The sequence below is a fragment of the Biomphalaria glabrata genome, chromosome 9 (assembly GCF_947242115.1).
Source record: "Biomphalaria glabrata chromosome 9, xgBioGlab47.1, whole genome shotgun sequence".
Taxonomy (NCBI): domain Eukaryota; kingdom Metazoa; phylum Mollusca; class Gastropoda; family Planorbidae; genus Biomphalaria; species Biomphalaria glabrata.
Window position 1 is genome coordinate 8958609 of NC_074719.1, and position 23010 is coordinate 8981618.

The 23010-nt window shown below is 35.6% G+C and overlaps 1 protein-coding gene across 6 annotated transcripts in view; it reads left to right on the top strand.

Annotated features, from left to right (window-relative positions):
- The first annotated feature begins 6749 nt into the window (after positions 1-6749).
- Positions 6750-23010, top strand: part of LOC106065552 (uncharacterized) — a 52125-nt gene continuing 35864 nt past the window's right edge. Inside the window, exons 1-3 of one of the 6 annotated variants that reach the window (XM_056042013.1) lie at positions 6805-6993; positions 15755-15848; positions 19757-20647. In XM_056042013.1, the coding sequence (XP_055897988.1) occupies positions 20518-20647 (130 nt within the window). In that variant the 5' untranslated portion in view covers positions 6805-6993; positions 15755-15848; positions 19757-20517. Of the gene's footprint in view, positions 6768-6804; positions 7129-9203; positions 9223-15754; positions 15849-19248; positions 19268-19756; positions 20648-23010 lie in introns of those variants that run through there. The other 5 variants (XM_056042016.1, XM_056042011.1, XM_056042012.1 and 2 more) reach the window with 5 other exon arrangements.

A 23010-nucleotide genomic window follows, 5' to 3' on the forward strand; every position in this document is an offset into this window, starting at 1 on the left:
ATGTTTTCAGTTCATTTGTGAACCAGTATTTTTAGAATACTTGAACTTGACCTTATAACAGTATGGACGAACAGCCAACCAACTTGTTTGTTCAAGCACTTCCGTGTTTTATGAAGACCGTATTTCTAAGAAGGCTAATTGAAGGGTCTCGTAGTCGAGTTGTCGCTATCCGCCTGTCACTGATCTAGGGTATATTAGCACTACTTACAATGCGACAGCTGGGTTGGGCAGTTTCCTCGCATGGGGGATGACTGCCAAAGGCGATCGTTTAGGCGATCTGAAAGGTGGACGGCGTAACAGAGCTATAAAAATCAATGCATGCGCCATTTTGCCCTCACTGATTTAAAGGGAAGCAGCTGGCAGCTATCAGTTTCTGAAAGAAACATCTGGGGAGCCCCCACGAAAGTCTCGGGCACACAACTGAACACCAAAGGAAAACCTTTGCCGAAGAAGGGAGCACAAGACTAAAAGGAAACTTAGACAGACCCCCCCAGGTCTGCATCAGTTGTGGCGAAATTTGATGCTCGTAAATGGGTTTATACGGTCGCCTGAACAAACTGCACTCATCCATTAACTTGGGAATCAAAGACAATGCTTTAAGGTGGTAGTTCAGACGTGTCTGAGAGTCTGATCGCTGGCATGTACCACACTCCATGAGGCGCGGTGGCGGAGCGGAAAGCGCTTGGCTTCCGAACCGGGGACCGGGGTTCGAATCCTGGTGAAGACTGGGATTTTTAATTTCGGGATCTTCGGCGCCTCTGAGTCCACCCAGCTCTAATGGGTACCTGACATAAGTTAGGGAAAAGTAAAGGCGGTTGGTCGTTATGCTGGCCACATGACACCCTCGTTAACCGTAGGCTACAGAAACAGATGACCTTTACATCATCTGCCCTATAGACCACAAGGTCTGAAAGGGGATTTACTTTACTTTTTTTATGTACCACACCCCAGTCCTTTTACTGGTTTAGGTACTTGGTCAAAGCAAGATGTCTCCTTAATTCTTAACTTCTGGATGTCGTCAATGTGTTAAATTGTAATCAAAATAACTGAACAGACATACAGACATAAAGACGAAAAAACAAAAGTTCACAAACTGGCCTTTATAAACGGGAAAATAGTCACACAGCATACACCAATTAGAATGTTAATTCTTTCCTTTCCGTCTGTCTTGGAAAATCAGGCGCAATTCTATAATACCAGATTCTCTTTACGTGGAATTGTAAAACCATGGAGATTACGGTACACGACGTTTTGTGACGCCATTTGGATGACGAGACTTTGGCGACACCATTTTGATGACGAGACTTTGGTGACACCATTTAGATGACGCGACTTTGGCGACACCATTTAGATGACGAGACTTTGGCGACACCATTTAGATGACGAGACTTTGGCGACACCATTTAGATGACGCGACTTTGGCGACACCATTTAGATGACGAGACTTTGGCGACACCATTTAGATGACGCGACTTTGGCGACTACCGTTATGGCGCTAGAGGTTATGCAAATGTTTCAGAAAACAGACATAACATTTGATACTAAAAAAAAGTTGTTTTTTTTTAAATATAAAAGAATGAAAGATGGCCTGAAAAAAAAATCAGTTCCATTAAAAGAAAAATAGTTAACGAATAAATAAAGCGAATATAACAAAATCATATTTGTACCTGAGAACACAATGAAAGGCAATGAAAGAACTCAACAAAAAAATTTTAAAAAATCAAATATTCGGATTCTGTGGTACAAGGGAGATAATGCAATTTAAAATTCACTGATATTTCCAAGTAACAGTTACGTCCCCTACATTTCACTACTGCCTAGCGCCTTGCCTCAATGTTAGTTGCTATTGTATTTTTATTATCGGTCCTACGTAAACAACAAAGAAAATAGAATAAAATACTTACAAAATCAAACAACTTCTACAAGGGATAGAACATCTTAAATACTGTATTGATTTGTATTTGTATTGATTCTTGTTATTGTCAGGTAAAAAGAACAACGGCAAGAAATTTTAACTAACGTGTAGGCCTACAAACTTTTTAACAGAGTGAGTTGAAATAAGCTTTGTAAAATGGTCACAAATTACGTTAAGAACTCAAACCACAAGTATTAACTCTTTCTCTCCGTATATATTTTCCACATTTCAACGGAATTCTTCATTTCTTCATACTTTACTATTTCACTCCCCTGTTATGATTAGCTCCAATAACTTTTTTGTTTGTTATCAGAAAATGTTTTATTTGGTCTAGAATTATAAGGGAATGCAGGCTCTTTTTATAAAACACAAAGTAAAGTTTATTAAATCAAAATTTTTTTTAATGTGTTCAAATCAACGATAGTATCGTCAATTAGGAGAGAAAGAGTTAATCATTGAATTATTGATTTGTAGCTGAAATACAGATATGTAGCAAAGCCGACAAAATGTCGCTCTAACAATACCAATTACTCGGGATTAATCCTCAAAACATCAATTTTTTAAAATTTCAATAACAATTTTAGCATGAATGTTAAGTTTACTATATTCTAAAACAAATTAGGACTGGATTACAAATTGTATTTCTTGTTTTTCATGAAATGAAATAGTCTCTGCAAAATGCATGTATCGTATCATTTCAACACCATTAGCAAGTTACATGGCTTAAACGCCAACTTTGAGGTGTTACCTCCCTTAAAAAATGTGTATGATAAAATATATAACAGACTTTGATTGAAATTCAAAAACTGCTGACCCTTTCACCTTGACATTGTCTACCAGTGTCAAAGAATTGACTAAGCTGACGGACTCCCTACAGTACTGCTCCAGTTCGTAGTCTTAAAATGACGGCATAATGCATAACTTACTGTCTAGCGGGTGATCTTCCTATTTAAACAGGATTACACAAATGGCAACACTTTTTCAATGCCATCTGTGTTGTCAGTGACAGATATGCCAGCTTTAAATCTACTGACAGAATGTGAAAGGCGAAAGTCATTAAATAAAGATTCCTAGAAACGAAGAGAATAGGACCTAATTGTTTTTTAATTGAATATGCTAGCGTAGTAAAGGGACACAACCTTACACTACATGTGTGTGTGTGTGTGGGATTGTGGAATTGGGTTACTCTCCCTGTTACTTAGCATATGATTTATAAACGTCTGTGTTAAAGGTTTTAGACTTTATCTTTACATTTAGTGTCAATTTTCATGACAAAGCTTACATCAACTCTGTCTTACTTGTAAAAAGTCTGTACACGTCATTTCCTCACACCCAATCTCGGATCAAGTTGAAAATTTTCACAATTATTTTAAAATTTAAAAAATTAACCAATTTGTAATTAATTATATTGTTTGGCATCGAACTAGGGAAAGAAATCGTACTGACAGATTAAAAAATAGATAACTATAAAATCTTCTATTTTCATAAACCCTTCGGTGGCACAGTGGCTAATGTGTTGGCTTGACGAGGCTTGAACCCATTGAGTTCGAGTTCAATGCTAACAACTTAAAAAAAATTCTTTTTAAAAAGCGATTACGGTAACATTCACGCTTTCTTTCTCCCATTCCTACCCTCATTTTTTTCGCTACTGGTTCAGACAAGTGATAGGATCATAGCACAGTGAGAAAGCTTAAAGAACGAAATTGTGAATTAAAAAAAAAAAAAAAAACACTTGGTAAAAATATTTGTAATCCCACAGATTTATTTGTACTTCCTCGGCAACATTGTTCAAATAAGATTCAAAATTCTCCTGTAATGTGGCTTAATGAATAAGATGTGAGAGAAATGTGATATTTCTGTAGATTTCTACACAGAAGAGTAACACAATTACAGAGATGCTGATTTCAAAAAAAAAAGGGGGGGGGTATATTTGAACTTTGGGTTTGAAAAACTAATATGTATTTGGAATTAGTTTCTTAATTTTAATTTTTATTTTTAACGTTTCAATCATGTAAAGTCTACTTTTCAATGATAATGTGTATTATTGCTTGATAATGTGCTTACATTTTTTTACTTTCTACTTGAAAGATTAAAATATTGTATTTCGTTATTAACAGGGTTCTGCTATTTCTTCTAATCAACTAATGGATATTGAGTATTGTTGTGTCATCAAATACATTTCTTATAATACCTAGATAAGTCTTATCTTTTATCTTATAAAATACAGACGTTACTACAAAAAAAGAAGATGATTACGCCCTACGAGTCATGCATCTAGTCATGTTTGTTAACCAATGACTTAAATTCTGCCAAGTCACTGGTTTTCCTGGCTGGCTCAGGCAGCCCATTCTATGTTTTAATAGCACTAAATGCATGACGCTTAGGACGTAATCATCTTCTTTTTTGAAGTAACGTCTGTATTATATAAGATAAGAAGATAAAATCTAGACTTAGATCTGTTTCTAGATCTAGACTTAGATCTAGTTCTAGACCTAGACTTAGATCTTGAATCTAGATTTAGATCTATAACTAGGTCTAGATCTATGTCTAGATTAAATAACAAATGACAATGTGTATATCAAATTTAATTGCGAGGGGAAAGTCCTGTTGTCATTTGTACACAATTGTTAAAGTAGGTCAAGAAATATTTTTTTTCGCGTTGCCAATCTATCTAATTTTGTTAAAAAAAATAAATCTTTTTTCAGTTTCTCTTTATTACATGTAACATGTACGCTAATTGAATATATGGAGATGCTGTGGCTGAGGGGTAAAGTACTTGTCCCGTGTTCGAATCCTGGTGAAGACTCTGGGTGGACCACTTCGGGGGGCCGATTATGAGTTTGTGTTTTCACATAAACTGTCTTTGTAACCATCTTATTAGATTTTCTTTTGGTATTTGAAGATTATGGTGCAGTGTTTTATGTATATATTAACTACTTGATTCAATTACAACACATAGAAAACAGTTGAGCCTATAACTCTGTGCCTTGACAAGAAAGAAGCTTTGCTTGCTTAGATTTATTTATTTATTTACGAATGCTTTGAAATCATCATGAAACAGAGACATGCGTACACTTTTTTTTAAACATAAAGAATACTTATAAAACGCTTGTCAATTTTAGTCAAAACATCAGATATTAATAAACAATGACCTACTTCGCTAGCGCATGACCTACTTCCAAATAAGTTATTGCTTATCTATAGTCCACAATTCTTTTCACTAAAGCCTGTTTTTTTTTTCTCCATATTAATTTTAAAGCATAACTTCCTTCGTTTCGCTTTTCTGTCAAAAAAACCTTTGAACTTTTCTAAATATAGACAGAAGACTTTTTTTTTTTCTTTTTACAAAACGCTTGCAGGCCCTTGTCATTGCGTCTTTCACGAGACAGTCATTATATTCCATATAAATATGTGTACAAAGTGCTGGCATTCACTAGATACAAACACCGAGGCCTTTAGAGAGGGGAAGATCTCGTGCCTCAGTCACTTTCACCAAGACACTGCAGTGTTTGGGACAGTACGGCTGTACACCATCAATAGATCAACGATACACGCTTTATTGACTTTTATAGATTGATATAGTTTTATATGTGGGGAAACGATTTATGACGACTGTAAATTTTTAGTGGTGTGTGTTTTTAGGGTTGGGCATGAAGGAATGATCCAATACTGAATAAACATATGTTTAAACAATCCCTACAATAGAAAACTCTACTTACAAGGATTGGGATTAGTTCTTATCCCTAAACCCAGAGAAATAGAAAAATGAAGAGTTAGATATCAGTGTAGTTCTAATCATCTTTTAATTAAGTTTAAAAAAAAAATTTCCCCTTGCAGACCTAGAGGCGAGAAGGGTGTCACGTGGACAGCACAACGACCAACCACCTTCACTTTTCCCAACTAAAGTCAGGTACCCATTAGAGTTGTGTGGGCTCAGGACGACCAAGAAATACCAAGATTCGAAAAAACTAAAAAAAAAAACGATGTTCGCTGAGATTCGAACTCAGCACCCCAGGTTCGGAAGCCAAGTGCTTAACCAGTTAACCAACGCACATATTTGAAACTCTATAAGTAAGGGAGAAATTAATGTTTTTTCCTCCTCTAGTTATTTCGAATACAATTTATATATAATACAAATAACGTCAATGTTATATTTTACTACGTAATGAAGTATAACAAAATAAGGTATAATAAAATAAGGTATAATAAAATAAGGTATAATAAATTATGGTATAATAAAATAAGGTATAATAAATTATGGTATAATAAAATAAGGTATAATGAAATACGGTAAAATAAAATAGATATATTACTATTTTAGGAGTATATATTTTTAAAACTTCTTTTAAACAAAAAAATCTTGTATGGTTTATTTTGTAGGACCATCAGTACCAGCCCTGTACATCCCTTGACCTTCACCTATCCCCAAATATGTGGATGTTAGGCGAAGGGTTACTAAAGAATCATTCTAACACGAGAACCCCCCATGCGCTGGGGCAAAGGGCAGTTGCCCCACTCACTACCCTTAAAAGCCGCGTCACCGCATTGCAAAATGCATACCGCCCACACGTGGACTTGGAGTCACAGTTCAAGGATTCACTCTGTTTAATATCCAGTACAGCAAGACCTCTCGTATTTGACAACATTGTTTTACGTATGACAAAATATGGCTATTGTATTATCATGTCATAAAAAATAAACAGTCCATAAAAGTTGTTGAAAAGTGTAGGGATATGACACAATACAAGCTGCTATATCGTCTATTTCATGCATAATACACAGTAATAGACACCTCTTGAGGCGACGCAATAACACTACCATAAAACTTTACAGTCCACTAACAAATACCTAGGTTAGTTATTTCTTGGTGCAACGTTTAACTCTAGTAATTCAGTCAGCGTTAAGAGTTTGGACTAGACTGGTCTACTTTTACCTTAGTCTTTTGATTTTTTTTTTCTTCACACAATCACAGAAACAAGAGACTCGCGAACGATTCGCGCTCTGCCCGAGTGACAACCAGCCGGTGTAAAGCTTGTACACGTTCTCGCTCATTTTTATCCTAGTACTAGACACAGGCGGTGAGTGGTGAATGCAATCTATGAAATCTATTTTGTAAAATTTAAAGTGTCAATCAATGTTTGTTGTTCTAGAAGGACTAGACTTTAAAAAATAAATCCTTTACAGCTGTTTTTGTGTGATCAGAATCTAACTTGGTATGTTGGAATTTTAGAAAAAGGTTTATTAGATTCTAATTATTTTTTTAAATCATATTTATTAGATTATAATCGTGTTGTTATATATTTAAAAAAAACATTTTCAATGACAAAATGTTATCTATCATTTTAGAAGCAGCGAGTTTTCATGATTTGAATGATTTGAGATGAAAATATGGAACTAGGACTGTATGTGATTTTTTTTGTGTGTGTTTCTTTTTGACTATGCATAACTAAACACAAACTGTGTCTAAATCTGCCGTGTCACAAATGTTCTGTTGGTCACAAATAAGTCACAAACTTAGGAGAAGTAGTCTACACCCGTGATTCATATTGGAGATCTCAAATTTAGTAAGTGAATCTATAGGGCAGATGATGTTAAGCTTGCTGTTTCTATAGCCGATGGTTGACAAGGGTGTCATGTGGCCAGCACAACGACCAACTGCTTTTTACTTCCCTAACTTCTGTCATGACAGTCAAAGTATCCATTATGTTAAAGTAATTCAAAGTACTTTTCACAGTCATGGAAAGTTGAGAACATGACCAAGATCCCTTACTACTGAATCAAAATGAAATATGATTTGTAAACAAGGATCTTTCGCTGCGTTGCTAAGTTGGCTTCATTGTCTCAACATAGTTTCCAATGAGTATGTGAAAACATGACTTTGTTGATATACTCAGAAAGACACAACGATAAAGGCACATTCCTCGTTCCATATGCTAGGACGAATTTGTACAAATACTCCTTCTTCCCTAGCGCTATTAGAGCATGGAATGGGTAGCGTGAGCCAGACAGGAAAACCAGTGACTTGGCAGAATTTAAGTCACCGGTTAACATGCATGACTAGATTGACATAGGAACACGCCTATTTGTGCTTATCTAATCATTTTACTTTTTTGAAGTAACGTCTGTAATATATAAGATACGAAGATAAGATAAGATATGTACTAAACTTTAAAAGACATCACCAATTGGTTACCAACAGGATCTATCATTTTAACGAAATTATTAATTTGCTATCTATTGAAATACCAAATACAAATGGACGGGAAGGCCGAGCCTGTTTTAGTGTTTTAACTCGACCGCTTCCTCCCCGACACGCTGACAACTAACAGAGTATGGTAAATGTGTTGGTACTGTCAGACGTAATGGTGGTAAACATCAAGAACCCAAGGATTATTAAAGTCAGATAATGTAACTCAAGGGAACCTCGGTTCAATTCTTGTCTAAATTTTTCACGATTATACATTTTTTAAAATGTTATTGGTGGACTTTAAAAATACAATTTGTTTATTAAATAAATATTTAATCAAAAGGAAATCCTAAGAATTAAGTTGTACACATAGAAATAGGAGGTTTGAACCAAAATCCTTTCTCTCTTCTTTTTTGTTACTTTCTGAAACTTTTACACATTAGAAGTCTCTTTCATAACATGTATAACAACTACAGTGATTCACGATTAGAAGGGCATGGGTTAAAGACGCACGATTAGAAGGGCATGGGTTTAAGACGCACGATTAGAAGGGCATGGGTTTAAGACGCAATCAGGCTCTTCGGAAAAGTCTCTGTAGAAATCTGTAATGCTATTCATTAAATTTTACAACTATAAATAATTTTGTAACAAAATGTTACTCTAAATTTAAAACACACAAAACGAAAAAACTAATCCACTTTTGGTAAAATTAATTCAAAACATACATTTTTTTGTATTTAAAAGGTGAATTTTATAATTAAATAACGGATGGCTTATCTATCTATCTGTCTATGTATTAATCCCTAGCTGGCTACACCTTCAAATTAGTTTATGTGTCACATAATTATGTATAAATTATATAGTTCTAATATGGTTGTCGGATACTTGCATTTTGCGTTAATTTGCGGTACTAATTATTTTTGTCAATTTGTGTATCCAGGATTTATTCATGATCATAATCGTAGAAAATACTTCGGCTGGCCTTAAATCAAACTAAAACTTCTATTCCCAGACCATGTCACCGCTTGGCCATTGATTCTATCAATTTTAGTTCTGTCACTGTGAGAGTTACAACTTCTGATGGGAACTTTACAGTCTGTCTAAGGGAGATGATATGCAGGTATCGATAGCCTGCCCTTGACACACTAGAAATCCTTTATTGTGTAAACCTTTCTCTCTCTCTCTCTCTCTCTCTCTCTCTCACACACACACACACACACACACACATTACTTTTGCTCCTTTTTTGACCCTTCAATATTTAATTTGGCACGAAATATGTGCAGGTATAATAACCAGCGACTGTAATTAATAGCTGAATGCCTTTCTTTCCATGGAGCTATGTTACGTAAGGTACAAGAGTATTCAGGAAATAGGCCACAAGTTTTAGCAGGTTTTTTAGCAGGTTTTTAGCTTATTTTATTAATATTAGGTAGAGTGGCGGTAAACATATAACTGAAATGAGATTGGGTAATATATAATTTGTAAAACTATAATAAACCTTAGAATTCAGATTGGGGTGCTACAAGGTGACTGCTTGATAACCACGATACATAGCCTACATATATACATAAATGAACAGCAGCACCAGGGACCAAGTTTCTAACCTCTAGACCATCGGAATGTCCAAAAAACATTCTTCTGGTCCAGAGTCGTTTCGCCCGTATGCAAATTACCATCCCAGTGGTCAATGGTCACACGCCCTAGCTAGCCCCCTCCCCCTCCCCACCTCGCCACATCCGTTCATCATCAACTTCAATAGATCAACGCTTTATAACGGATGTTTCCTATAAAAACAATCGAAATGTAAAGGATAGTAAAGAAAGACTTCTGAGTTGAGATTGTGAATTGAAAGGGAATGGAGTTGATAAGAATACATCGTTGTTTACAAAGCTTATATCAAATCACTCCGTCTGTCTGTCCGTCTGTCTGTCTGGTACACGATTTATACACGTTCTTTAACCCACATCCAGTTGAAACTACACAATTATTTCTTGTACCTAACTAAGTATGAATCAATAAAGAAAAACATGAATCAATAAAGAAAAACATGAATCAATAAAGAAAAATCTTATCTTATCTTGTCTTATAAAATACAGACCTTACTTCAAAAAAAGAAGTTGAGAACGTCCTACTCGTCATGCATCTAGTCATGCATGTTAACCAATGACCTAAATTCTGCAAAAATAATCGAACAGTCAATTAATTACTAGTATTTATTTATTTAAATTGATATAAAAAGGAAATAAATCATACAATATTGAGATATATGGTTATAAATATGAAGCTGTTCCCCCACAGATAAGCTTAAATTTAAAAAAAAAATTATTTCGCTTGTTTTAGCTGTTTACTTTGAGCCTACATACTTTTTCATTCTCTTTTTTCTTAAAATTTCTAACTATTGAGAATATGTTTTTTTAATGTTCATTCTGTCGTTATGATGGTCTCGAGTTCGAAAACTGTCCTCTGAGATCCCTCCTGTAGATATAGGGTATGACGTAACATATGACCTAATATGTGACACTTGCAGAACAAAAATAAAAACATGTACTTTGAAATGACATGAAATTAACGACTGCTCTCATTTGCATATGGCCCACAGTACTTAATACAAAATAAAGATACATAAACTCAATAGGCCTTGTTACCCACAAGTGGTTTCATTGAATCTAGTGGTTCAAATCTATGAACCAAATCTAAGCAGGACGTTGAGGGGACAGAGAGTCACGTAGCGTTACGTTGAACATTTACTTTTTATTTCCTTCAATTTATGGATCTCTCTTTTGTTTATACACGTAGACAATGGCCTGAGGAGCGTGACATAGCGGACAGAACCCCAATGAGGTCAATGAAAGGTCGACCCTGATTTACTAAAACAGCTTATATACTTTGGTCAGCGTATAAGCTGTTTGTTTTATTTTGAGATTGACTCATCCAGGTTTTCCCGAGGTTGGTCATTGGAGTACAACTTGTTCAAGTTTTAACGAATTTATACATTGTCTATGAAATAAAATCATATATACAGTCAGACATTCTTGTAATTGTGATAGTTCTTCTGTTGAGATAAAGCTTTCTGATTCTGTTATGTTGTAAACGAAATTTGTTGATTCTGTCGTGTTTTAGACAGAATTAAAACTTGTTGATTCTGTCGTGTTTTAGACAGAATTAAAACTTGTTGATTCTGTCGTGTTTTAGACAGAAATAAAACTTGTGGATTTTGATTCTGTCATGATTTATACAAAAATAAAACTTGTGGATTCTGTCGTGTTTTAGACAGGAATAAAACTTGATGGTTCTGTCTTGTTCTAGTCGACTACTAATGAAGCTTATTGATTCCATCGTGTTTTAGACAGGAATAAAACTTGATGGTTCTGTCTTGTTCTAGTCGACTACTAATGAAGCTTATTGATTCCGTCGTGTTTTAGACAGGAATAAAACTTGATGGTTCTGTCTTGTTCTAGTCGACTACTAATGAAGCTTGTTGGTTCCGTCGTGTTTTAGACAGGAATAATACTTAATGGTTCTGTCTGTGTTGTAGACTGTGATACATCACTATACTAGTAATCGCGAGTTACAGTAAACTCCAAACCATCATTAAGAAGTAACTTAAATTTTAAATTGACTAACACAATGAAACAATTACAGAATGTTTATATCCTAGAACAGAAAAAAAGCTATAGTCTTCTATCACCACACATACTCTATCTCTGTGAAGTCACGTGCCCAACTTGATCTCTGTGAAGTCACGTGCCCAACTTGCTTCTACCCTAATTCGTTGCTATACTATCTGTGTTCTATAGTGCATCATATAGTTTTATCATCCTATAGTCTTTTATGTCTTTAAAAATAATTGCTATCACAATAACATGTTTCATGTTAAGGAAGCGTGGTCGAGAGGCCAAGTACACTTGGCTTGGATACCTATGAAGGGGGTTTGAGGTTTGACACCCGACTCGAGCAGAGTTGTGTTAACTGAGCGCCTTAAGGCATCGCGGAAAACTTTCTCCCAGATACCTCCTCTACTCACTGGTTCACTAATGAGATAGCACTGTGAACATGCTATAAGCATGAAAGTAGCGCTATATAAAAACCATAATTTATTATTTATTTATTACGGCTCTCTATTTCGTTCTATGGAAACTAAATGAACTAGTTTCTCACCATTGTCCAAGCGTCCTAGAGTTCTGTTGTAACAATGAAAACACTAAAGAACTCTAGCGTATTGACATACACAAACCTCATTTAGAACATATTTGGTGAGGTTAATTTGGTGACCCCAAATGACATTTTTAAAAGTAAGAAAGGAACAGCAACAACATACAATTAAGCAATTTGTTAAATCATGGCCTTTTATATCTATATCCTATAACTGGAAAAACAACAACTGAGATTCATATAGACCAGCGGTTCTCAACCTGTGGGTCGCGACCCTTTTGAGGGTCGATTGGCGATTTGCCAGGGGTCGCCTAAGACCATCGAAAAAATGAATTGTTTTTGTCCATTCTTCTATTGCTGTGTGTGTATGCGGAGGGAGGGGGTCGCGGCAGAGTGGGGGGTTGTAAAAAGGGGTCGCCGAGCCTAAAAGATTGAGAACCGCTGATATAGACCCTATTGCAATTTTTTGTAGTAGAGACGAATAATAAACTTCTGCTGCTTTTGAAAAACTATGTTACTTCAAAAAGTTGTCTGCTCTTGATTACACGAATTCTTCATTATGAGCATTCTATATTTCTGTCATTATGTAAACAACGAACAGTAGCCGACACTCTCTTTACAAGACATTTCTATTATATAACTGTCAACATGGTAAATAAATGTGTGTACGTATCTATGTATAGCTCTGTATCAAGGACCTGGGCCTACAGTAAGCCTGGCAGGCCTTCCCCAGGTTGGATAACGAATTATCTCATTACTGCCTTAACAGTGTCAGTATCGTTCCATTCTACACTGACTGGCCAGAGTGTCTCAGTTGATATGTTTGCTTTGAACTGGAGTATATCAGTGGCGTACTTGCTATTGATACATTTAGAGATACAAGGAGAAAGTAACTCTTGCAAGTTTGTTGTATATGTAGTTACAAGTTCGCTCCCCTTTCAGTTCTTCCAATATATGGGCAGATGGTGCAAAGGTCATTTGTTTCTGTGACCCACGTTTGACAAGTGTGCAATGTGGCCAGTATTACGACCAACCGCTTTTACTTTTCCCCATTAGAGCTGGATGGACTTAGAGGTGCCCCAAAGGTCCCGAAATAAAAAAAAAATCACCAGAATTCAAACCCTAGACCCCTATATTCAGAAGCCAAGCGTTTTGCTACTCAGCCATGAAAAGTGGCGGAGTAGTAGCGGGCATAGCTCCCGCACTGAGATCAGGAGTTCGAATCCCGATAAAATGTGATATTCCTGAGTCCACCCAACTCTAAAAATGAGGTCTATCTACGCTACTTTCGGAAAGTATTGAAGCCTGGTTGTTGTGCTGGACTTCTATAAATACTGCACCAATAAAAATTTTGAATTAGGTTTTAATCGCTTCGTTATATCTTCTGTTATCCTGCCCAATTTCATTTATTCACTAGGCTTCTTAGAAGTTATTTACTGTTCTGAAGCCTAGATTTAATTGACTTTTAGACTGGACTGCTTTTCTTTTTAATGCGAACTTTTGTTACACTTAAGAGAAAAACAAAAGTACAGCCAAATTACACTATTCTAGTCCTATTCGAAATTTTAAGAGAAATAGAGTTTTAAGATTTTGAGGTCCTTTCAAAAGTAAAACTAACTGTTTGTAATTTGTTTACCGGATGGGCAAAAATCTGGCTTTTAATACACGTTGTTTTTACTGTCAACTGTATTAACATGCCTGATTGGCAAAGTTGGTGGCTAGTACCTGCTCTACATGACTACAGAACAAGATAATACTGTCTGTGAATGTTTGCCTAGACTTAGTGCTTATTCTTATCTGTGGGAGAGAAGACACAATCAGACAATACCTTTAAACTCTTGTAGTTTGGTGAGGATTTAGTTGTAGCTACATGTAGTCAAACCACTTTGTCTTCTAAAGAAATTGACTGATACCAATGTCAACTTGTGTTATCTTTTGTTGTTTTAAATGTAATTCCCTTGATACGAAAAGTTTTAAGGAACATTCCCATTAGTGTGACATACAGTTGTTTTTTTACGACAATGTTTTTGTTTCATACAAGATATGGGAATGACGTAAATATAATTCAATCTGCTGGCCATTTTAATTTCCAACATTAGTGTCGCGGGCCACATGATAGAAAAGATACAAAAACTTGATGAAATTGACCTGAAACTGTTTTATTTTAAAACCGAGGATCTAGTACATTGAATTATTGGGATATTTGAATTTTTTCTTTACACTTTAAAAAATTAAGTAAGTTCTGTTTATATTTTGTTATTTTGGTTTTTTAAAAACAGTCACACTTTTTTTTTATAAAAACAAACATGTTTGTTAGCAATGGTATCATGTTCTACAGAAAAGTAAAGATCCGTTCACTTTTCTAGTAGTTTCTATAGTCCTATTTCATGAACGCACAAATGTTAAATGCATTGGTAGTAATCCATTAGAAAAACACGAGGGCCCTAACCTAGGTAAAGATAAATTTTGAACACTTTCTTTAGGGGTGGGGGATTTTTTATATTTTGTGCCGACGTTTCGGCGGGCTGAATGCAAGCACATCACGGGCCGGATCTGGCCCGCGGGCCTTATTTCGGGCACCACTGACGTAAACTGTTGCATTCTTCATAAATCTTCGGAGTCGAACACAGTGCTTTCTTGTTATTTATTTTGTAAACTTCTTACAGTCGTTCCAAAATAAAGAATATTATAACCTAGACAACATCTTCTCTGGTGATTGCTGGCTGAATGGTGAAGCGCTCGGCTTCCTAACCAAGGGATCTCGGGTTCGAATCTTGGTGAAGACCGGGATTTTGAACTTTGAGATTTTTTTGGACGCCCCTGAATCGACCCAACCTGACATTAGTTGGGGAAAAAGTAAAGGCGGTTGGTCGTTGTGCTGGCAACATGACCCTCGCTAACATTCGCCCATAGAATTAGGTTACATTAACATTATCTGCCCTCTAGACCGTGAGAGGTCTGAAAGAGGAACTTCTTCAATATCTTCTGCAGAACTGATTGACGGGGGATGGGAGAGGGCGGGGTTTGAACCCAGGGCCATTTATAAGTCCAAACGACAGTACAGCGCGCAAACCGCAGTACCAGGCTGTCAGTTAACTAGATCTGGCCAGTGAACGATCTCTGTGGGGATAGCTTGCTGTCCTATACACCATGCACGGGGTAATTTTAAATCTAAGTCTACTGAAATAAATCCTAGATGTAGTTTTCATGCCGAAATATCTGAGCGGATCAGGTTTGGATTTTCTTTTCTACGTTTGACTGAAGGTTTAACTGATTAAATCTCACTGAAGGTTTAACTGATTTAATCTCACTGATTGATTAACCTTTTACGAAACAAAATATCTTTGTCTCTAGCATTTATATGCTATGTATACAATGAACAAATCTTTAGTAGTCTATTTTGTTGTGTTTGGTCTCTAAATGAATGTCTTTATCTGAATAAATAAATAGTTTCCAGGTTTTCTTAGAGTCTATCAATTTCTTCCTTCTCTTCAATTAGTTAATAATCTGATACAGATTAAATTGATACAGATTAAAGCACAAGCCGTCACAAATCTGGAGAGACTTTAGTTGTTGAATTACAGACTTACTAGGTAAATTCTTTGATACTAATTTAATGTCTAATTAAATTTTCATTTCGTGATGGGGGAAATCGACTCTCTCACTAGTAGATAACTTTTAGAAATGGCACCCAATCATGGGCGTAGCCAGGGGGGGGTTCTTGGGGTTCAAACCCCCCCCGAAATGAAATCCCCCCCCCTCAGGGGGGGGGGCGGAATTAAGTGAATGATTTTTGCTTTCATTTTGTTTATTTTAGGTGAGATTTTAATACTAAATCATCACTTACCACAGCACAGCCGAGGCAGTTTTGAGTTAAAAACCCTCTACCAGGGGTTTTTGAGATTTTAAAAACCCCTATCAGGGGGTTTTGAGATACAAATCCCTCTACCAGGGGGCTTTGAGTTTAAAACCCCCTACAGGGGGTTTTGAATTTTAAACCCCCTACCAGAGGTTTTTGCAGTTAAATCCCCCTCTTCTATAAAACAAAACAAAAAAAATGCAAACAACAATCCCAAATTCCAACAGCACAGTTAAGGAAGATTTTGATTTTAAAACCCCATCCAAAATTTACGATAACCCCATCTTCAATATCAAAAAAGCAAATTACACACTCTAAATTCTATGAGCGTAGCCAAAGGGGTTTTGAGTTTAACCCCCCTCCCCCTTCCAGTTGGGGTTTGAAGCTAAAAAGTACCTCTTCAATATAAAAAAAAAAAGCAAATTACACACTATAAAATCTATGAACGTAGCCAAAGGGGTTTTGAGTTTAAATCCCCCTCCTCCAGATGGCTTTTTCTTTAAAGTTTAAAACCCCTCCAGATGGTTTTGAGTTTAAAATTCCCCTACAGAGCGTTTAGAGTTGAAAACCTCTCTCTTCAATATTATTTTAAAGCAAACTACAGTCACCAAATTCTATGATCGTAGCTAACTGGGGTTTTGAATTAAAAACAAAACAAAACAAAACCAGAGATTTTTTAGTTTAAAACCCCTCAACAGATGATTTGACGAAAAAACTTTCCTTTTCGATATAAAATCTAAAGCGAAATACAGGCATGTAATTCCAAGAGCGTAGTCAAGAAAGGTTACAAATTTCTACCAGTGGCTTGGGCTCCATTAATAAAGTGTGAATAGTCTTCTGCCGAAATTGAAAAACACTAAATGTGGCTCAACAAAGATGGCAAAGACAGATTTTAGGAGTCAGTCAAAGAGATCGGGTCTTAATCAAAGAAAAATTATGCCGAACTGGGAGTTGTGACAGAGCGTCGCATGAAGTTTTGCGGGACATGTTTTCCGACAAAATGAATTACGCAAATAAGAGTTGCGGAAACAACTTGCCGGAACGGCGCGAGAGGGTCTAAGTCAGTAAGAATAGCACATTAGGTTTTTGAAATAAAACTTTTTAATAGCAGGAAAATGCACTGTAGATACCTCAGAATATGCATTTTGTTGGCTTTCAATACCAGAAATAGTGCTCGGCGGCGGGGCTTCGCCCCGCGCTTGGGGAGCGCTGCGAACTCCCCCAGTAGGGCGGGGAGTCTACAATAAACAATAAACGTCTTCCGAAAGGGTCAGAATGTAATAAAGATTAATTATGTACACACACACACACATATATATATATATATATATATATATATATATATATATAATTTTTTTTCGCGGGGGGGGGGGGGGGGAGGTCCGGGGGGGGGGGGGAATCCCCCCCAAAACCCTCCCCGAAAAAAATTCCTGGCTACGCCCATGCACCCAATAACTATGAAATCTAGACAATTGAATACTCTTGACTGTTAGATGTACTTTTATGCTACATTAAGTTTAAACGACTGACTTTGCTTGTGACTTATCATTTCAAAGTTTTAAAAATATACTTTATAGCATTTTCTCTATTTAATTTCTTTTCGTAATTTCGCAAAACAATATATATTTAAACAAACTAGATATAGAAGTTCACATTGACGTTTATAAGTTTGAGGTCTACATCTTGTAACATAGAAGCGCTGAAAATAAAAATGGCCACTACAATGTGGATACTTTACTATTCTATAGAGCTCCAGTAAAAAAGAAAACATGCAAAGTATTAAAAAAAAAATTTTTTTTAAACAAAGCTTAACAAAAGGGGAACACTTTAATGATTTATATACTGTCTACTCAAATTAATATTTGATCCGAGAATAGGTAGGGCAGAAAGAACGTGTTCCAACTTTTTACCAGACAAACTGAGTAGATTTAAGCTTTGTGTAAAAAAAATTGTGTAGGCTTACTTTTATTTCATGAACTGTTTAGATTTGGGTAAAATCTATTTTGTTAGATTATTAATTATTGCGGAATCTTCGTTTCAATGTTAAATCATAAAGACATATTCGTGCCAGGAACTTTAACAGGTGCTCTATCAAACTATTGAGGTTTGTCTAGCTCTTGCCAAGCAATTACTATCTCTCTTATCAAGCTGATCAAAAGAAAAACCAATGGTTCTCATTGTAGAATTATTATCTTCTGAATCAGATTCTCAAATATGTTTGTAAAAATGTTTGTAAAATATTTTACATGTTTCGGATGTTCTTGCCGAGTTGAAGAGAATGTACGTCCTAGTTCAAACCTCCCACAAAACGACAAGGGACGGCAGCGGGCAGGGTATGAACCCGGTACCATGGAGACGACTGAACGACAGTCCAGCGCGCATACCGCACGACCAGGCAACCCAATATCTGCTAACTCGCCTAGCAGTGAACAGAAGATCTAGTTTAGGAACCCCTTTTAAGATGGGCTAAGATATTTATAAACAGAAAACATAATAGGCTACTATTATACATTATTGAAACGTTGAGACGTGTTGATTTTAATTCTATAGAAGTGAAAAGAGTGTGGGCTAAGCCTCTTACCAGAAGAGACATGTTTGTTTTTTTCTAATCATGACATAGACAGTGACCGGAGATAATACAATATAAAAATGTCTCATAAATACAATCATAGATCTGCAAGAAAACATAGTTCTTAATGAAACCCACTAAGGAGTGTCCCACACTTTCACCTGTATACTGATAGGATAATACCAGCTTAAAATTATGGTCAATAATAACTGTATCAATATGTAACCGGATGCCAGTACCATTGAACTGTTAAGTTTGGGGTCAATTTTGTGGGGCGGCCGACTCCAATCAGACCACCTTGGCCAGTCGTGACGTGCACACTTCTGGACGACATAATGGCAATTTACTTTCACCTCCAGACGTGGGTGGGTTCAACGAGAGATTTTCCAAGTGGACTGACCTTTGTTAGTCTGGAATCAGCCTACCTGTCTCAGCTGACTGGCACACACCGGTAGCAGGTTGATATTGGCTTCTCGACGTCTCAAAGATTTCCCCTACCTTTCACTGACTGGTCATCGATTCAACACCGGACACCATCACACTGACTTTATGTTTCAATCTCTGCGAGTCGACTTTTCATTTACGTAAAAACTTTGAAGCCGATACTAGTTTTAAGTTTGCAATTAAAATTGTTTAAGGCCAGCGCAGCGCGTGCTGTCCCCATATTTGTAATAATGACTCTTAATGAGATTCATTTTCAAACTTTTTGTTTCTTAAATTTAGTTATCAGATCTAACTCATCTAATTAATGGAATATACAAATATTCATAATGCAGGAGAACAAAATATTTAGAAAATGTCAAATTCCTTTAATTAATAAATATTTAATTATGTCAATATTGGCCTACAGTTTCATAGATGACAGGTATTTGGGCCAAGCACAAAAAATGTAGATATTTGCTGAGAAAACAATAGTAAGGAAAGAATAAGTAGCAACTGTGTGATAGAAGTAAAAATATAAATGTCAGTTGATTATCATTTCTCATTAAATTTGTTACTGGTAATAAGAGCATTAAATCATACCCTTTAAGTTTAGTAACTTCTTTAATACAATATTTTTGTTCTGCTTATAGGTCAAGGAATGCAGGGGGGACTTCAGGAACAACATTATAACAGCAAGTGATTTGTTTTGCTTTGTGTGGAGAGCGGCAGTGACGAGTCGTTAGAGTATTTACATGTAGTGGGATCAAGACTTAATCCCAGAGTTGTTCTCCTGGCTCTATTGATCTTAGAGGGCTCGGTGAAAGTGGCCGAACACGTCGACAGCAGATCGAACTGTTGCGTGTTGTAAGATACATGTAGTGGAGTTGTGTTTATGAGAGACCAGATCAATCTCTACAACATTGTCTTAGGGACATAAGAAATCAACATTGAAGTGGGCCTTCTATGATGGCGAAACACATTCACGTCTTTTCTGAATTGAAGTTTTGAAACTTTATGGGACCTTAAACCAAACGACGTTTGTAAGTTTGCTTTAAAATACTTTTTTACTGCACTCGTTGATGAGAAAGTGTACTAAATATGAACGCACCTTCATACATAAAAGAAATAAACTAAAGCGCAACAAGACCGACAACTCATTTTTGAGCGTGTTTTACGGAGTAGCTTACCTTTAACAAATTACTCTCAATAAAGTGTGATCTTAAGGGAGATGACAACGAGTTTCAACTCATACTTGTGGATGTAGATCTATATGAGATCTATGAATTTAAAGTGCCTTCACGCTTGTTAACTCTTTCTCTTCGTAATTATTTACCAATTCTAGTGGAATCAACATTGGTATCGTCAGTTAGGAGAGAAAGAGTTAAAACCTGAACTGAACTAAGCACGAAGAATGTCGAAGGAGTACGAGAATGCGCTTCGGGTTATTTCTAAATCTCCGGACAAACGTTACGACAGCGAGATACACCAGCTAGTGCCATGGCTGCGAAGTAAAGCAAAGCTGTTCAAATCTCTCAGGGCAGGTAATGATCTAGAATTATGTAGTGTTAATAGATTGTGTTAGCTCTAACATCATGTTGTAAACATGACTAACAACATTTAGTAGGTCAAACATTAATCACTGGAGTTTATAAAAGAAACTGGAAAAACATAAAAAATAATTTAAAAAAAAAAACTTATATGAAGTTTAATTGGTTGAAAAGAAAGGGGGGAGGAGAATGGGGTAATCCCGTCAGTGTTACAGTAACCACTTTAGTAAAAGCATATAAGAAACAAAACTTGTTCACTCAGAGCTCAAGCTTTTGTCATGAAACTAATACAACTTATACCACCACATCTGTCAAGTACGATTTCTTTCCGTTGTCTGATACACAAAAAAATTAATGAATAATCAATAGTTAGTTAACTAATTGTTGTTGTTTTTCAATTTATGCTTGTTCCGTCAGTACAAGAGATTATTCTGCAAATTTCAACTTAATCCGAGATCGGGTGTGGGAGAAATAACGTGTACAAACTTTTACCAGACAGGCAGAGTTGATATTAGCTTTGTAAAAAAAAACAGACATTATTTAGAAGCAAATTTTAAATATGGTCCAGTAACAAACAATAGTTGTTTCCTATCTTGTAGTTTATCAAACTAAAGATTATTATTATTATTATTATTATTATTATATCAATAATACGATTGAAAAAAATACATTTTAGTGGACTTTGTTTTTTTTTAGCCTCTTTATAAAAATCATGTCTCGGTTCTATTTTCTTACTTTTCCTTATCTCTCGTTTAGATTTTAACTCTTTACCTCCGTAATTATTTTCCATGTTGTGTTCATTTTTTCACATTTGTAAAAATTCTACACTGTTATCTTTAAACTTCAATAGCATTTTTGCTTGTGATTTGAAAAAGTTACTAATGGGATGGAATTTTAGGAGAATGCATGCTGTTTTTATATCAATTTAAAGTTTATAAAACTAAAATTGATTTAATCTAATGGTTTCAAATCAACGATGATATCGTTAATCAGGACACAAGGAGTTAAAACAAGAAAGGAGATTGAGAATCTGATTTCGCACAATTATTTATTATCAATGACAACACAAAAAAAAATTACCAATTATCAAATCAATTAGTAGTTATTAATTATTTTTGTTTTATATAGAAAAAGGGAGATAAAACTCTCAATATTGAGAGGCGACAGTATATAAGCTTAAATTTTTAAAAGTATTTTTTTTTAATATTTTGATTTCTAGCTTCTGAAAGCGAACTGATTTATTAAAATTATATATTAAGTCTCCCCCTCCCCCTAAAATAATAAGTCTTGTCTTCGTGGCTACCCATTCCCAGCTGCGACCTACATATTTTGCAACATCCATGGCAGACATTATCATTGTCCATAAAATACACCAATTATAACACTACATGTAATTACTACATAACGAACATGAAAAACTATATTATACCATGATAAGCCTTTCTCTAAATATAAAAAAAATAAACGGTCATACATTTTTTCTTAAATTAAAGTTATAATAAGAATGTTTACTACTAATTTACTTATTTCCTATTTTATGAGGTACTAATGATAGAACAGTTTATTTTGTTTTAAACTGTAAATAATTCCTTTTCTCTCAACTTATTATCACAGTTTTAAGAACAAGGTTAAAATGACATAGTCTAAATCTTTAACTACCACAATGACTGCCAATTAAAAATTCATCATTCCCTTTGTCATTAATACAAATTCCCTCTACATGATCTGTTAATTATATCACATTTCATCGTATATTGAAATCTGCTTAGTTACCTGCATATGAACCTTACTTGGACTCCTAACGGGCCACCTCTGAGCTTCTGTGAAAATAAAATATTTGGAATCTTGTTAATGACAACAGCATGATGGTAGAATTATCGCAAAGTAATTTTAATTGATCTGATTTCCTGATTCGTGTTTCAGTCTTTTGCTAATACTCTCTCTCTCTCTCTCCCTCTCCTTGTTGTTTCTCTTTTTCTCTCTAATTCTTTCTTTCTCTCTCGCTCTCTCTTTTTCTATTTTTTCTCTCTCTCCCACCCTCATTTTTGTATTCATTGAATCTATCTTTCTCTCTCTTGTCTCTATTTTACATAATTCCTTTCTCTTTCTCACTCTCTTTCGTTCCGTCTCTTTACTTCCAACTCTTAGTGGCTTTCATTTTCTTTCATTCTCCTCCCCCCCCCCCCCCCGTCTCTCTCAACGTAGATCTAAATCTCACAAGAAATCTTTCGCAGTTTGTCTCTACTTTCTAAAACGTTTTCATTTCAAAAAATAATCCTTTCCAAATTGGTCCATTCTTTACAACATTATTCACAACAGCGGCAGTCAAGATCGACACGTAGATATATGAGCGCTGA